This window comes from Hesperophylax consimilis, chromosome 21 (assembly GCF_061612785.1).
Source record: "Hesperophylax consimilis isolate HC1 chromosome 21, BYU_Hcon_1.0, whole genome shotgun sequence".
NCBI classification, from domain to species: Eukaryota; Metazoa; Arthropoda; class Insecta; order Trichoptera; family Limnephilidae; genus Hesperophylax; species Hesperophylax consimilis.
This window is the reverse complement of record NC_142856.1, coordinates 20,717,585-20,734,776: the sequence shown is the minus strand read 5'-3', so window position 1 is coordinate 20,734,776 and position 17,192 is coordinate 20,717,585. Positions and strand designations below refer to the sequence as shown.

The 17,192-nt window shown below is 34.0% G+C and overlaps 1 protein-coding gene across 4 annotated transcripts in view; it reads left to right on the top strand.

The window, feature by feature from the left end:
* The window catches only part of LOC149413720 (uncharacterized), a 210,177-nt gene extending 193,586 nt beyond the window's left edge, over positions 1-16,591 (top strand). For 2 of the 4 annotated variants that reach the window (XM_089644517.1, XM_089644515.1), the window contains exons 12-20: positions 1,282-1,775; positions 2,373-2,618; positions 3,514-3,724; positions 4,755-4,963; positions 5,362-5,403; positions 11,333-11,731; positions 11,886-12,044; positions 12,197-12,334; positions 12,497-16,591. In XM_089644517.1, coding sequence (XP_089500643.1) covers positions 1,282-1,775; positions 2,373-2,618; positions 3,514-3,724; positions 4,755-4,963; positions 5,362-5,403; positions 11,333-11,731; positions 11,886-12,044; positions 12,197-12,334; positions 12,497-12,886 — 2,288 coding nt within the window. In that variant the 3' untranslated portion in view covers positions 12,887-16,591. Of the gene's footprint in view, positions 1-1,281; positions 1,776-2,372; positions 2,619-3,513; positions 3,725-4,754; positions 4,964-5,361; positions 5,464-11,332; positions 11,732-11,885; positions 12,045-12,196; positions 12,335-12,496 lie in introns of those variants that run through there. The other 2 variants (XM_089644516.1, XR_016304190.1) reach the window with 2 other exon arrangements.
* The last annotated feature ends 601 nt before the right edge of the window (positions 16,592-17,192 follow it).

The following is a 17,192-nucleotide window of genomic DNA, read 5'->3' as shown; positions in this document are numbered from 1 at the left end:
GAAACTAACTAAATTCCTTGCGAACTTTGCCACGTTACTAAACACCATACATTTTATAGTCCGACTTGGTATCAATATTTTATGATTGTTACAGTGTCTATCATCAGGGCAAATGTGCAAACACGGCATAATACCGCAAAATAAACCACTAAAAATTTGTATGTTCTTAAAACTGTGTGTTTGTCCGTAGCAGCAGAAACTCCCGAGCTATGAGCTCTAGCCCCAGGAAATTTGCACAGACTTTAAGATTTTTTAGATTAACCAATATCAGCTCTAAAATTTTAATTCCAAATGCTGCATTATTATTGTTCCACGTTTTCAATTGCTTAATACCAAAAAAATATTTACAACTTAGGAGTGCCTGGTAGTTTTTATTATTTTCGTATGAATATTAATTAAAATCTTAAAGTTTTGTAAAACAGTAGTAATTTCACCATAATATTTATAAACAGTGAACAAAAGGTCACACCCGTACGAATTGAATGGACGGAAACTTGTGTTAGTTGTTGGGCAAGTCTTTCATTTTAACAATAGTAGCTATTTCAATAGGTGAAGTTTCATTTTTTGAAAGGTCTATGGACCAAGCGAGATCAATGGCCACAGATAAAGCGTTGAATGTAACCTACGTGGTTATCTTGAGTAATGGTTTTTGTCAGGTGTGTTGACATGCTTACATTCTAATTCATAGAGGTCCCTTCGTATGGAGCTGTATTACTTACATTATTTCATTTACGTTAACGTGTTCAGATGAGATGGGTAGTTTATTTTCATCTTATCTAAAAAGTCGATCGTTGATTTTTAAATTTGATTATTCAGATGGTTTTAGTGAATTACTTGACTGACCGGTGTCATTTAATAATAAGGTAAACATTTAGTGTTTTTAATCTTTCTAAGTAACGGTTTTTACTTACAGCTTTTTCAATCGTTCATTGAAAAATACATCTTTGGCTTATCAATATTAAACATATCTGTGAATTCTTTTTGTAACTAAATAACCATTTCCTTTGTCAGCAGAGGGCATACACTCCTTGCTTCGCTCCTAACCTACATCGTTTTATGTAATACATGACCCAAAGTTAGTATCGTAGTCTCTTGATAATGGCATGTCTTCAAGGAGGTGTTCTACTTGTTTGTACTTCTTTCTCCATCCATCCGTTCTACGTGTCCAATCTATCTATCATCGTAGTTATTTCACAATGATAAAGTTTGACCCGCTGTTAAAGAAAGAATTACGGCTTGTTTGAACTAATTGGCTAATGTTATGTTTTTCTCTTGTTGCAGGCCTTTTCAAGGGGTCCACCACGACCCTTGACGGGGTTGGCCAGCGACCTACCCCAGCAGAAAGACCGAAGTCCCTGAGGACCCTAAAGAGCGTGTACGATGGCGGCGGGCTCCAGACCAACCAAGGGTCCCAGCAGACGACCAACAGCCTCGCCCAATCCTACCACCCTTCATACCCTGTCACCAACAACTCCCACACAAACTCTAGCATCCTCAGCCAGAGCTACCATGGATCTCAAAACAGCCAAAATAGCCTGAATCAGACTTACAGAAACCAAGGGAATAAGAATTCTAATCACTATAGCGGACACACTAATCAAAGCTCTCAAGTTTCTTTAGTTGATCGCGGGTCTAGCAAGACGGAATTTGAAGACCCTTGGCAGTACAGGACTGGTAGAGAACCAAAGGATCACGATAGGAAGGAGAGTGGTACCAATCCGACTTCTGGAGGGCTGGAGAGATCGGTTTCTATTCTTAGTCCATTTGACGAACAGGTTCGTAGAAATTAAATTTATTTGGCGTATCGTTTTGTTTTATTAATAACGATGAAACCTCGATATCATTACATGTTGTATCAATTTATATTAACTGACGGAATTAAGTATTCAGGTGTTACCTAATTGGTCAGATAAATAAGGTATTTTGCCAACCCTAACAAAACCGCAAGGTAAATTAACGATAACATAACGAGTAGGACAATGTTAATTTGTATGTTTCACAAATTTAAGCTATAACATCTACTACTACACAACATAATATTCAAATTCAAAGTTTTTTCTTATTAGTGCCAGTAGTGTTTAGAGAGATATTTAAACGGTTGAAAAAGTCGGAGACGCCCGAGAAACGACTTAACGCTTTGTATTTGCACTGCAATGAGATACGGAGTCGAATTAAGATATAATGTAGTATTTTAAAAGTAAAAATGTGTACACAAAGTTAATGGTAGAGAAGTAAGGGGAGCCTGAGGAAGACATGATTAATAATCAATTAATTATTAGTTGTAAAATGATCGATCTCCTCCGGAAAAAAAACGTTTGGCATGTATTCGAAAGACGGTATAGTTTGTTACATTCCACATTTTTGTATTTTAGGAGGAGTGGGCCAAGATATCAGAGATCATGGCTTCGTTCGGCACCCGTCTGGTCAGGGAAAGCGTCTTCGCTGACGATATGGAGCGAGAATTCCAGCTAATATGTGGTCTAAGAAAGAGTCCAAGCCCTGCTCCAGAGCAGATGCTCACAAAGCCAGTGACTGTACCGGCGTGGCTGGCTTCTATTGGACTGTCTAACCTCGAAGCAAACCTTGTGGGAAATGGCTATGATGAACTGGATTTCATAGTAAGTTTGATTGATTTTTGTTATTTTAGGCTTGTGTCGTGTGTCATGTGCAATGTACCATGAACCAATATGCTATGTGTCATGTATGACCTTAAACTTATCTTCTAATATTAGCCGTATGTGAGGCCTTATAAAAATTATACTAAAACTTAATATTTTATTGCTGTTATCAACTTAATGACCTTTTACAACTTTGTCGTGTATTTAAAATCAATTAAACATTATTTCTACAATATTTACATAAATTTACGAGTTACGATTAACGTTTAACGCGATAACTTGCTTTTTTAACATCGACCTCGATGCAATCACAAAGAACTTGAGGCTACGGAGTTTTAAGTAGGAACTAGTGTAAAATACAGCGATACCAGAGATTTTGATGTTTCGACTCATTAAGCGTTACTGCCTTGTCCCGAATTGATAACAAAAAGCGACCAACAAGCAATATTATTGGAAAATATTCAATTAGTTTTGCTTAGTTCGTCGCCGGAATCAATTGTTGTCACTGGTTGAGTGTCGATTACAGAAAGATGTGCTCTTTTGTCAGGCTCAAGTACAAGTCTTTCAAAAAGGCTGTTTCAAATACGGCCAAATCATGTGTGGTGAGGTTTTTTCAAGTGACCATAGTTTTAATGTTTTGTGTTGTGCGGTGATTTTTGTGCTATGTTTATCGATTTGTTTATCAGCCACTGGCCCGCATTATCCTGTCATTTTTAATGATATTCAATTCCAATAACTTTCGTGTAGGTACTCATAATGTATTAGAGAATAGAATAAAGATGATTTGAACTCGAATCTTTCCGCCCACTGATCGTCTACTCTAGCCACGTATTGGTTGATTATTGACTGTTTTATCATATGGTTTTTGATTTTAAAATGAACATATTTTCTGTAGAATGGTGTCATAGAAGAGAATGACTTCTCCGAGATGGCAATCGAAGACCCGGAGAAGACAAAGATTCTTGAGGCGTCCAAAGCCCTTCCGATGAAGATAGATGAAGTCCTGTCTCTTCCACCTGTTATTGACAACCACAACAACAATATATCTAACAAAGAAGAGAAAGAGACTGACCCAGAAGAAGTCAATAAGTGGCTGAAATCAATAGGTAAGTTCTATACAATGGCTGGAAATAGTGCCACGCATACGGTCGGTCGATCGACGACGAAGTGCTGACGAGCTGGACCGTTGCTGGTCCTCGTATGCAGAACATAGCGAATAGCATGGTACAACAGCTTTTCATTCATTCACCTACATATATACGCGTGGCACTATTCAAAAATGCTCTTAATGCCTATTCATATTGGTACAAAATCAAAAATGAAAGTATTAATTACTAAACCAAAGTTTTGACAATCAAGACATCTAGTTTGCTGATCTAATTCTTGACCTTTTTCATATATTTTATATTTATCGAAATTCTTGTGCTACTACTGAAAATATACGCAGAATATTAAACAGATACGTGGGTACATATACTATATAGATATACCAACCTAAATCACTTCGACGAACAAGAAGGTCATTGTTCGACTAAGAAAAACCTTTATTTAAATGAATAGCGTGACGAAATTGTTACCGGTACGTTTTGGTCAATTTACCTACACATTTATGTTTTCCTTAATTACCTAAAAAAATATTACAAGAAAGAAACGCCGGTTGTTTCTCCAACATTGCAATTTATAATTTGACCCCTATATTGTGGCACAATCCCTGCAGAGCGCAGTTTAGTGTAACAAAAGACTGTGCAGTTCTAGCGGGATGTCACCTTTTTAGAAATTTAGATAGAATGACAATTGTCTGTTCTTTGCAAAATTATCTTCTTGGACACTTTAATCTTGAATCAACACTTTCTGTGTGGAGTTATTTAAGAGGTTTGTCGAGGTCTTTCCGGTGAATGCAACTGGCCACCAAATGCGTGACAGGCCGGACCGGGAGAGATCGGTTGAGGGAGATCCTTTGACCTCTCCCATCAGGACTCTTCCTACCTTGCAACGCAGTGGGAGGGATGGATTTAAACGTCCGTCACTCCTGGACAATAAACCCCAGTTTCCTACTCACCCTTCAAACCGTTTTCCTTCACACCAACGCCTCTGACACGATGACAGAGGATAATAATATGTATGTTCTTCCAATAGGCCTCGATATTTACCAAGACACCTTCAGAAAGCACTTGTACGCCGACATGGAGAGAGTCAGGAGGATATGGGAGGTGGAACTCACAGCAGTGCTAGAAATTCAGAGAGTTGGACATAGAAGGAGAATACTGGCCTCAGTTGCTGGGAGACAAAATGGACCAGTGTCCAATTCCAATATGGAAGATATCAAAGCAGATCTCAACAACTTAGTAAGTAGTTTAATACCTAATGTTAAAGGGTGCTTGGTGAACGGAACACAGTGGATCATTAAAACTAAAACTAAACTCGATTATTTTTAGACGAAATTATTTGGTATTATCTTAACATTAAAGCACAAAACGTTGAGCTCTGGCGTCATTTATCTATTTTACACAATTATTTAAATCTGTAATTTTTTGTTCGTTGATACTTATTTAAGAATACCAATATTTGTAAGAAAAAAAATTGTGATTCGTTCTGTTAGTAAAAAAAAATATTTTTTGACTATAAATAAAAAGGATTTTTGAAATTTTTTTAAAATTGATGTAAGAGGAAAGTTTTAGTTTTTATTCTGTTTTGTCGATGTTTAGTGTATGATTTTATTTGTTATTTATTTTTTAATCCTTAGATATTGGAAATAATGTCCCTTGGGAAAAAGTCGCAGCTCGAGGTTAGATAGCCTAAAATCAGATTGAGCCACTTTCTAACCAAACCCTGAGCACTTGACGTGGTGGGTTGTGGCTGATACTTTAACTAACACTTCCTTTTGACTATCACCCCCATTCGCTACGTAACACCCATAGATATTTGAAACAAAGGGCGATATGGTATGAAAGCATGCCGACTCTACGACTAAACTGCACGGACTATCAAAAAGGCTGAGCCAATGAAAGATAGGCGTCGCTGTGCGTAGATGCGGTTTGCAGCATGCGTAAACGATTTTAATGATATTGGGCTTGCGGTTTCACACTAATAACGGTTTATGGACCATCTCCTTTGTTTCTATTATCTGTGGTTACACCATTAACATTCGTATTTTGTCATTTGTTTGTCCCTCAGAAACAAATTGTTCAAGTAAATATGTCTAAAAAATTAACTTATCGTAAATCAAACAAATTATATAAATTCATTAAGAGGAAGCTACAGGGCAAAAATGTGTATATTCTTGGTATCCCTTATATCGTGGGTAATACACATTAAAATCGCTTGACGAAGTCTAGAAACGTTCGATTTCAAGCAAAAATATTTATATGTATTTATTAAAAGTGCTTTCGTTTATGCGTTCATACATTTGTATTGAAAAAAATTTTTTTTTAGTAGTTTGCATTTATATTTTTTATTGAGTAATTTATATATTTATTTCTATTCTACTCAAGCGAAACGATAGAAAAACCTTCAATTTATCTAAAGCATATTTTTTGGTATTCATAATGTACACGTTATAAAGATCAATCAAAATAGTGATTTGGCATTAAGCTTCGCCTTAAGCTACCATTTGCAAGATAATTTTGTTTCGGTTCAGAAAGGAATTCTGAAACATTTCAGTACATTTTTATCTCATTTTTTAAACCGCAGTAATTTAGAAAAAAATGTTACATATTAATAAAAAAACTTTACATTGTTATGAAAAAACTGATTTCGGTTGTCTGTACGTCCTGGTTAACTCTGGTTCAATGAACTCAAATTTTACTTTGAATTTAAGTTCAGACTACGTTAATGTACCTAACTATTATATAATATTATTAACACCATCAAAATCATTTTGTGCATTTCCGGCTGTGGTATTTCGATTTCACGCCTTTCTTCATCTACTCTATCTAAAAAGTCCATCTTTGACCCATTTTTTGAAAATGCTTCCGTTGTCCTAATATGTTCATTATTATTATATTTACATATAATCGATAGTTTGAGTGGTGTCAGAGTTTTACTTACATGTTTGAAGTGGTTAGAGCTTTTGTAATTAATATCCCAATTTAGTTTAGTGGTAATGGTTAAAAAAAATTGTATTTCATTTTTCATACTTGCAGATTTTTTGGTTTTAAGCTTATTTCGTTTAGTAAACCATTGTTTTAATGTGAATAACAACTGCTCTCAACCATCTGGAGCCAGTGGGTCTATGACATCCCCAAATTAGCTACGTTGTGAGGCTAAATGGGTGGTAAGGGGAAGGAGAATGGGAAGGGGAAGGGGTAGGCGGGGAAATGCCTGGCTATTTAGATTTTTTTTTTTTGTATTATTATTTTTTTTTCACCTAACACGGCTAAAGCCATTTCAATTTGTCGAGGCGGATTTAGGCATCGGGAAAAAATTCTTAGGATAACCAACACCTATAGCTACTATAGGTCATCCCAAGTGGTTCCCAGGTTGCCAGATCGGGAGAGGCTGGTTTGGGCAGACCCTTGCGCCGCAGTAGGAGGGATATATACAAATGTCCGTCACTCCTGGACACACTTATCCCTAGATTCCTACCCAACCCTCATACCTTCCCAAAACTTCCGAAAAATAGACCCACAACACACCATCCCAAAAGATGACAAATGCCCTGAAGGAAATTATTTTTCTCAGGGCCTCCTTGAGGGGTTAATCAAAAAAAGATTACGATTATAAGACTAGGGGAATACTGATCCAATACTGGTATCCATTTACTGGAGATTATTTCCATTTTAAGTTTATTTCGTGCTCTAAATAAGTGATAGAACTTATCAATTTTTATTTTATTTTAATAGATTTTCCTACAAAGGTGTGATAATTTCCAAAGCTCGCATAACGAGATAATTGGTTTTTGAATTCCGTCGAACGGATCGCACCACCGCGAGAGGGGTGTCACATCTCTGCTGAATGGCACTCTGCCAGGCTGAGGACTACTGTACTGTACCTACTCAGTAACGACTGTTCTCTTATATGCACTTTGTCACCTTTTGTTAGCTGCATCCATTCATATGTGGCAATTATATTGCGGCGGCGCGACTGTCAAACATTTGCGTTTGGAGATTCTCAGATCGACAACCAATGATTTGTCAAATCGATTTATAATATATATTTTTAAATATCTCATCATGCTTATGAAAAATCCTGCAAGAAGTAAGATTTACGAGGGTACTAATAATCGTATTCCTTCCTCCAGAACTAAACCGCGTCAATAAGTGGTGATGGGCTCATACAAGATTATTACGTTTGTGCATGACAAAGAAACAAACAAACACTTAAATATTTAGATAACAACAAAAAACTTGTGTAAATAACCATAATACATGGCAGGTATAAAGGTACATATAAGTGTAAATAATATATACGAAAATAGAGAAAGGAGAAATAAAAAAAAAAACAAAAACATAAACTAGGTTTTACATTGCAGATGGCATAAAAATAAAAACATAAATCAGTTTTTACATTGCAGATGGCATAAAAATAAAACACAAACCAGTTTTTACATTGTAGATGGCATAAAAATAAAAACACAAACCAGTTTTTACATTGCAGATGGCATACAAATAAAAACGCAAACCAGTTTTTACATTGCAGATGGCATAAAAGTAAAATATAAACCAGTTTTTACATTGCAGATGGCATAAAAATAAAAACACAAACCAGTTTTTACATTGCAGATGGCATAAAAATAAAATCACAAACCAGTTTTTAAATTGCAGACGGCATACAAATAAAAACACAAAACAGTTTTCACACTGCAGATGGCATAAAAGTAAAATATAAACCAGTTTTTACATTGCAGATGGCATAAAAATTAAAAAATAAACCAGTTATTACATTGCAGATGGCATAACAATAAAAACAAATAATAGTATGAATTCATAAGTAATAATAATAATAATAATTTAAAAGTGCACATAACAAGGTGGACGATAAAAAATCAGAACGGGGAGGAACAAGTTTTTACTTGACAAGAAAATAGAAATAAAATTTAAAAATGCTAAATCTACACAAAGAAAAATGAGTCTTCCTAATTGATTAAAAAATCTCTTAAATTATTGTTAATCTGACTAAAAACGGGATTTCAGGCCGTTTCCTTATAAACTTTGAGTAAATTCCATATATATCGGAACACGTGTTCATGCACCTGCTTTTTTGCCTTGATAATATACAATGACGAAATGCGGAAATATTACGATTTTTGTGAACACATGTTACGACATCGCGATAATGCATTAGTATTTTACTAAAAGTTTATTGGGAAACCTATCAATTAATTTGTTAAAGGCCTGCAGTCCCGTTTTTCACCGGATTACTCTGCATTTCTCTCATTCTACAGAAATTGTTTCAATTTAGGTATCAATCCAAAAGAGTTGTATATTGTTTGTGGTTTTACATACAATTGAATGGAACCATATTTTATTTAAAATCGGCATTCAATCAAATCGAACTTTCATTTCCGATGTATTCATTGTGGCAGAAATTCGGCGTATATTTGCATCGTACCTACCAACAAATGTTCATTATTAAAAATTACCCTTTTCAACTATTTCTGTAAACAGGGTTGACACAATTTTGCGAGGATCCAACTCACAAAAAATATGTGTTTTAATTAACATTAGTCTTGGTTAAAATAGCAGAGTAGAACATAACATACGTGAATTCGAATAGCAATTTTAAAATATATTTCTCATAGGCCTATTTCTATTAGGCCTGTAAAAACGAACATAATTATCTAAATATGGAAAATTATGTACACGATATTCTAATCGGAAAACATTTGAAAACTTAGAACTGAGCTTTTTTGAGACATAATTCAAGAAAGTCGGTCAACGCGATGAAACAAGTTCTAACTCTGAGATTTCTAGTCTCTTTCAGAAAATACATAACCTTGAATAATTTAGGTAGGTACTACAGCGCACAATTATTTGAAACCAAAATAACACAAAAGAGGTTGTCGGTAGTCGGGTTAGTTGGACTTGTGGTTAGCAGTGCAACGATTGCGTTCGATTAGTACACCGGGTAATAAATTTACTCCACTTCATAAAAAAATCTTTATAGTGAAAAGATCTGTGCTTTCTATCTTGGGTTCTTCTATTTTTGCAAACGATTGGATACTTTATTGAAAAACACAATTTGTTTTAATTTTATAACGATACTCCCAAATGGTTTGCAATAACCTCCCTTTGCACCTGCAAGTGCGCATCCCGCCGAGCCTACCACTGACAGCATCCCATCACCACCCCCGGGCTCCTGGCTTCAGCAACGTTATTCCTTTGTCTCCATCACCTCTCCTTGCCTACCCCAGCTTCACACCCCACTTGCTATCCATAGGTAATTAAAGGAGACCGTGATTCATTTTCATTCAATGCGGAATTCAATCAAATAGCGGTAGGGTTGCTTCTTTTATGGCCAATCTAGGCAGGACAAAAAACATATATTTCCGAAAATAACTCTGATTTAGGGTGTCCCCTTATAAGTTTTATAGTAAATTAACGTATTTATAATTTTTACTTCAAAGTAAACATGTTCTTTTTATTGATGGAACTTCTGAATTCTTAGTTTTTTTCATTGTTTTGGCTTTCGGGCATGAGTTTTTCACATAACGTGCGTTGGAGAGGAGGTATGTAGTTTGCGAATTTGTATAAAGATTTCTTTGTAGTGACTGTGCAAAGAAAAACACGTACAGGCATATAGATATCTACCTTATCAAAGTGCGTATTTTTCACTGTTATCTCTCGCGAACATCTCACTAGGAGAACCTTTACAGAGTCTGTCATTATTTTAATTATTTAATGATCAATTTTAAAACAGAGAATTATCGGTAAAAGCGGCAAAAACCTGAAAATATCGAAAAATCTATTTTACTCCCTGTATTTGGCATGACTTTTGATTGAATACATTTTTATTTATGATATACTAATGAAATGCAAAAAAAATCATTATCTTCATAATCACGTGGGTATCCGACTGTTTGAAATCTGATAATTACGCTAGGTATAAAAATGTAAAAAAATATATGGGTGTATTATGAAAAATATTAATTTTAAGTAGTGGCAACCCTGGATCGCTCGCACTGTGCAAAATGCACGGATTTGCGTCGAAAAATGAGTCTTTTTATGGAGGTAAATAAGCCTTTTCAATGCTGAAAAATAGGCTTTACACAAGGAGGCTTTCACTGGGAGCTTTTGGTAACGGATGCGCGAATGCAAAGTGCTAATGAAAAAGACAGTTTGAATGGTTGCGGTGTATTTGTATTGTATGAACATGTTATTTTTAAATAATGAGAGGTCTTTTGTATCCTTTGTTTCAATGCATTTTAATAGAACCGCGTTGTGTTTGCGAGTAAGTGCAATAATATTTACATGTGTCTTTGTTTCACGAGGATTGTTGATTTAGCATTCGGGAAACGTGAATGCGTTTTTTAATTACATCCATAATATTATACTTTCACTTCATTCTTTGTTTGCAGTACTAATTACTAACTAGTAGTTAGGAAGGCCAATAGACAGACATGTTCAAACTTAAGACTTTTAAGGAAAAAAAAAATTGTTATTTTATTTACGTTAGCTTTTAAGAATTGCGCATCTGGTTTGCATGTAAGGTCTTGGTGGGTCGAAATTTTGTGTCTTTTTTATCGTTTAATAATTTTATTTGTTTTTTTTCAACAGCAGAAAAATCAACAAAACCAAAAGGCTGAAATCAAAGACGTAACCCTCGTTGAACCTGCATCTATCCCGTGTCCACAAATTCCAATGCATCCTCCACAAAAATCTCCTTCGATACAGAGCCAAACATTAAACCAAAAACCCGGGGACCAAAATCAAAATACTGGCACTTTGAAGAGCAATTCGACAAATTCTGGACCAACTCTGGTAGTGTCTGGAGGAGAAACACTCAAAAGAAGTCATAAGAAGAATAGACCTCCACCACCTCCTCCGGCTAGGGGAGCTGATCTTGAAATCAGAGCTCCTTGTGAACTTCTCGTGGGAGTTCCAGGAGCATTGAAGACCCAATGGAGACATCAGCCATTTGTATTGGTCACCAGCTCCGTCATGTATGTTGCAAACGTAAGTATTGCAACTTTCAAATTTATCCGAGTTTCTACCAGCCATCTAATTGGATAATCAATTCCATCGAAGGATCGAAGGTACTTCACAGTTGTCAGTGTTGTTCATCAAAATTGAATTGTCTTTCACCATTCTCTTTGTTTTTCTTTTGCAGTATTTGGGATCTACGGTTGTGAGAGAATTGAGGGGAACAGAATCTACCCAGAAGTCTATTCAGAAGTTAAAGAAGACAAACAGCGAACCAAGAGCACTTCCCGACATCATTCTTTCTATCTCTTACAGAGGGGTGAAGTTCCTGAATACAATCACAAAGGTCAGTTTATTTAGCCTAATTTAGTGTCTCGACCGTACTTTGACGTTTTTCTTGAAAATTATATCTAAATTGCCGTTTTTAATTGTACCACCTTGTTGTTGATTAAATGTACGTTGTTATTTAAATGTTTTCGTTACTGTATTATTTTACAGGAGCTCGTTTGCGAGCACGAGATCAGAAACATCCATTGCGCCTGTCAGGATGCTGATGACTTAACTCACTTTGCCTACATCACCAAGGACATCACCAGCAAGAGCCATTACTGCCACGTATTCTGTGTTGCAACTATGGTGAGATCCTGGTTTAATCCCCTATTCCACCAATTATTATAAACTCTCAAAAATATAATCATAAAACGATGCGGATCCAGAACTCGCTCTTTAAACGACTTTTCTCTTTCTGCAAATGAATTTCTTTTTTTTTGTAGTAATATTGTTATTTTTTCTCAATAGGATCAAGCCACTGAAGTTATCCTTACCCTCGGACAAGCTTTTGAGGTAGCTTATCAAATGGCTCTCAGAGATTTGGCCCCTAAGCCAAACCCCAACCCAGCTCCGACGCAACTCCGCTCCATATCTTCAAATCAAATAACTCCGCAGCAACTATCGAAAACACCAACACACGAAAAACCGACTAATATAATAACCAAAGAAAAAGCAAACCTTCACGGAAGATCGCATTCGGTTACAGAGATCAAGCTCAATGGTCATCAGCTAAAGGTAGCTCCTATGACTGTGTCACTTTCTAACGAAGACTTCCAAATTGGAAAGACTGGAGATGTTCAGAGAAGTCCAAGAACTCCTTCGGCAAAGGCTCCCATAGCTGTTGCAGAAGAGCTTTAACCGAAAACCCTGTTTGGGAGGTTTGAATTTTCTGGACTTTTAAAGAGGTCTCTATTAGTTTTCGTTCTGAGATAACATTAGGTCTTGGGACATGTTACCATAGTTACTATTTCAAAAAAGCATTTTACCCAGAATGGTCAAAACACCAAATCGTTGTTTAGTTTCTCTTTTTGTTTTACATCATAACCCAGCACGCTGTGAGTGTGTAGGCTAAGAAAGGCTGATGAAGTTTATTTTAGGAGTTTAATCAATAATCACTGTTCAATCTAGTTGTTTATTCTGTTATTTTAATTTCATGTTTTGCTAAACTTTAGTTTCACAAGTTTTCCTCCCTTTTGTATGTACAAATATGTGTTAATCAGTCTGAAATGTGAATGCATGATAAGGAGTAGTAGATAAATAGATTTGTGATGATTGTAAAGCTAAACACATTACGCAGCTCAAACTTTGTATGACTATAAAAATAAAACATATTTATAAACAAATATAATATAAACTATAAAACATTTATTCGCTTCAGATCGTGAGACGGTTTGACAGTGGAACTCTACTCTTAGGAATGTTATTGATAATTTTAAATTATTGCATTTTTTGTATAAATAGTAATTAAAATCAATGCCTCAGGCTTAAACATTTTGTAAAATTTGATATTAATAATTATATTTAGTATTTAAGTACATACATAGATATTTGAGAAGCTTTTGTCTTTTAAAAAAACTTGTGCTAATGGCATTATTATACCAAACTAAGTAATTAAAGAATAAAGAAGTATTCCTATTATATAGTTACGTAGAAAGTAGTTGTTTATATTTGTTTTTGTTTTCACTTTTACAATAACTTTTAATATACATATATCAACAGAAAATATATTATTACTCGATTAACCCATTGTTGTCTGTGGACTGAAACATTTTTGGATTACTTCTGGATTATGTAAAAAATATCGAAATCGTTGTATATTCTTTATTCCGATGAAACGATATGTTCTTGAATACCTTTATTGTTGAAAAGTTCGATACTTCACTCTGATTAATCGCATCACTTTTACTGAATAACTTTTAAGATAATGTTTTTATACGTTTAAATTAGGGCAGTATAGAATTCAAATCGAAATTAATAAATAGGAATAAATAATTATTGGAAAACATGCTTTTATCAAGTGCTGCTATTTCAACTGATCGGTTTGGTGCTTTTTATAAGTTGTGCAAAATAATCAAATATAATTTAAATTTTTTAAGATAAATTTACAAAATCGTGTATGTCAAACTTCACTTACAGCGATTTCGTAAAATTTTCAAATATTAAATTAGGTTTGCAAAAGTAAAGAACCTGAAGGGATGTTATGTTTTTCAAAATGTGCTATAGATAATTTCGTATGAGAGATCTTTTTTAAAGTTTAAACACAAATTACTATTTTTGTTTATATTTTGCTGTAGAATAAATGCGTTATGGAAATTTGTGATATTTAGTTACTAGTCTTTAAAAATGTAATTTGTTCTCAGTATATGATGCGTTTATTATAACAGTGTTAGTTAGGAATCGTATCATTAAGAACCCTTATAATTAAAACTGATTAAATATATTTCAAATTCAATCAGAAATCATTATTTAAACAACAAAATTAAATTTAAAAAATGAGTAATCGGTAAAAAATAATATAAAAACTATATAAAATTCGTGTTTTTTTCATTGTCAAAGCGTGCCAATAATACTGCCGTAATGGAATTTACGTCAAATAATACTTATAAATAAAAACAGTGTGAATGAATAATAAGATTTTTTAAATTTAAAATATTTTATTATGCATATCCAAAATAGCAATAATTATTTTACGTGCTCACAATATGTACCAGGTGCAATATTATTTTATATTTATGAGTATTTATATCTACAATAATTGTAAAGTAGCACTTCTAAATACATCATTTAAAAAAGCATGGTCAGTATTAATTAATATAATTTAGAACAATTAAACATCATAATCCAAGGAGAGATCGTTATGGTAATATTGGCAATTGGCAATTGACTTGCTCTTATACGACTTTGACTTGCTCTAATACGTCTTTGACTTGCTCTAATACGACTTTGACTTGCTCTAATACGACTTTGACTTGCTCTAATACGACTTTGACTTGCTCTAATACGACTTTGACTTGCTCTAATACGACTTTGACTTGCTCTACTACGCCTTTGACCTGCTGTGAATCTGTCTGACAAGGAGACCTTGACTACCTAACACGACTCTTTGTGTGGTGGCACATTTTTTAGATGAGAGCTGAGAGCCATTTAAAAAAAAACGTATCGTAATAATAAGTGAGGAAAATATAACACATTTTAATTATTTTTTCAAGTCTGTTTGACTACAACAATATTTTAAAACTTTGTTTCAAGATTTTCAATTAAAAAATGTAAGTTCGCGCAGTATATTCGATAGCAAGAACGAAGATTTTTTTCCATGGCATATCTTAAATGTACCTAATAATTTATATGAAACTCGAAACTTAAATAATTATTGCTTGTATGGAAAAATATAGTATCGGCATTTGTATTATACGTAATCGTAATCGGCTTGAATATATTGGCTTTTAAATGTTTGATATTTTAAACAATAGGTAGATTTATTGAGAAACAATGTGAAAACTTCAATTGTTAGCGCAATGTATTATACTATAAAATGATTTAAATCGATCACAAATGATGTTTGTTTAGATTAGGTTTAAAATAATATTTTAATTACATTATTCTGTCAACGGTGCAGTGTTTTTAATCGAGGCTCAAAGTCTTCATTATTTTAATTAAATTGTTTAAATTATTATATAATAATGATTGCTTGAGGACGATTGTCTGACTGTCGTAGAAATTTTGTGATTTTGATTTTAGTAATACTGGAAGCCGATTATCATAATTCATAATACTTCCAAAGTTTCTGCCAAAAATAGTCAAATAGTGATCGAAGATATTGTTCGTAACTACGTAATTTAATACTTTAACATAAATTTAAACATAATTTACGGTTTCTAAGTGTAAGAAGATCAAACGGTTTCTCGAAAGTTATAATTTTTTTCGAGAATTTCCATTTCTTTTGACGATCTAAATAATTAAGTAATAAAGAAGTAATATCGCAATTTGGTTCAACAAAATGACGTAACAAAGTTGGGTAAATTAAATAATTTTTTTAAATCGTGAGAAAATTCAATAAATAAATTGTAGAAAACAATCTGAATATGTTATATAATAGAATAACAACTAAGAAGTAAAACATAGTTAAATGAACGACTACAATAAGACTTATCGAAGCTTTTTGAAGCTTTTCAGCGATTTGCAAGTAATGTTTTTGATATATTTTTATGACCCGAAATCCTCTTTGTATGTTTATACTGCATTTTTCACTATATATAAATTTACTACAATAATTGATAAGTTCCCTGATCTAGATGACCATGCTACCTACTCGGTTTTAAATCAATCAACCCCATTGTTTTCCTTTACTAATAATCCATATTATTTTCTATACTGTGTTATTTACTATAAAACGTTGACCTCATATTACTCTTTTGCGACGTTGAAGTATTAGTGATTTATTTATTACGTGTAATTATTTCCTGGGTTGCTTTTAATGCATTGAAAATGTTCCATTCTTATGAACGCTGTTTTCCCTTGTTTACTGTACTGGAACGTGATGTAAATAAAATGTTACAAACAAAATTATAACCTGTTTCATTTAAAATTTCTGAAATATACTAGTTTTTGGAATTATTTTTGGAAATCATTGCGTATGACATGTCTTTGTTTTCTTTGTGTATTTCGCCCTTTCCCTCTTGTGTGCTGGTATCACTCAAAATGCTGGGAACGAGAAGGCATTTCAGAAGGACTACTTTCAGCGATGGAAAAACAACGACTGATGATGATGATAGTCAGCGTTTTGAGATCAAAAACGAGTATTCAGAGCAAATAAAAAAAAGCGATGAATGCGTGCTTCGCGCGTCGTGTGTCGTGCGTCGTGCGTAGTGGCGGAGCAAGAAGAGTTTTATAGTTTGTCAAATGGTTTCCATAACAACATAGGACAGTGACAAATCAACATACTTTTGAAAAGTGATATAAAGTCATTAAAAGTGATGAAAAAACTAACCGATAAACGTAACCTATATATCCTTGTTTTTATTCATCACTTTTCATGACTTTATATTACTCATCAAACTTGTGTTGTCACTGTCCTGAGTTGTCCAGTTATCGTTCAATGACAAGTATTTCCTTGAAAAAAAAGCCTTGAAATATTGAAATATGCACTTTTAGGGTTGCTTTCTGC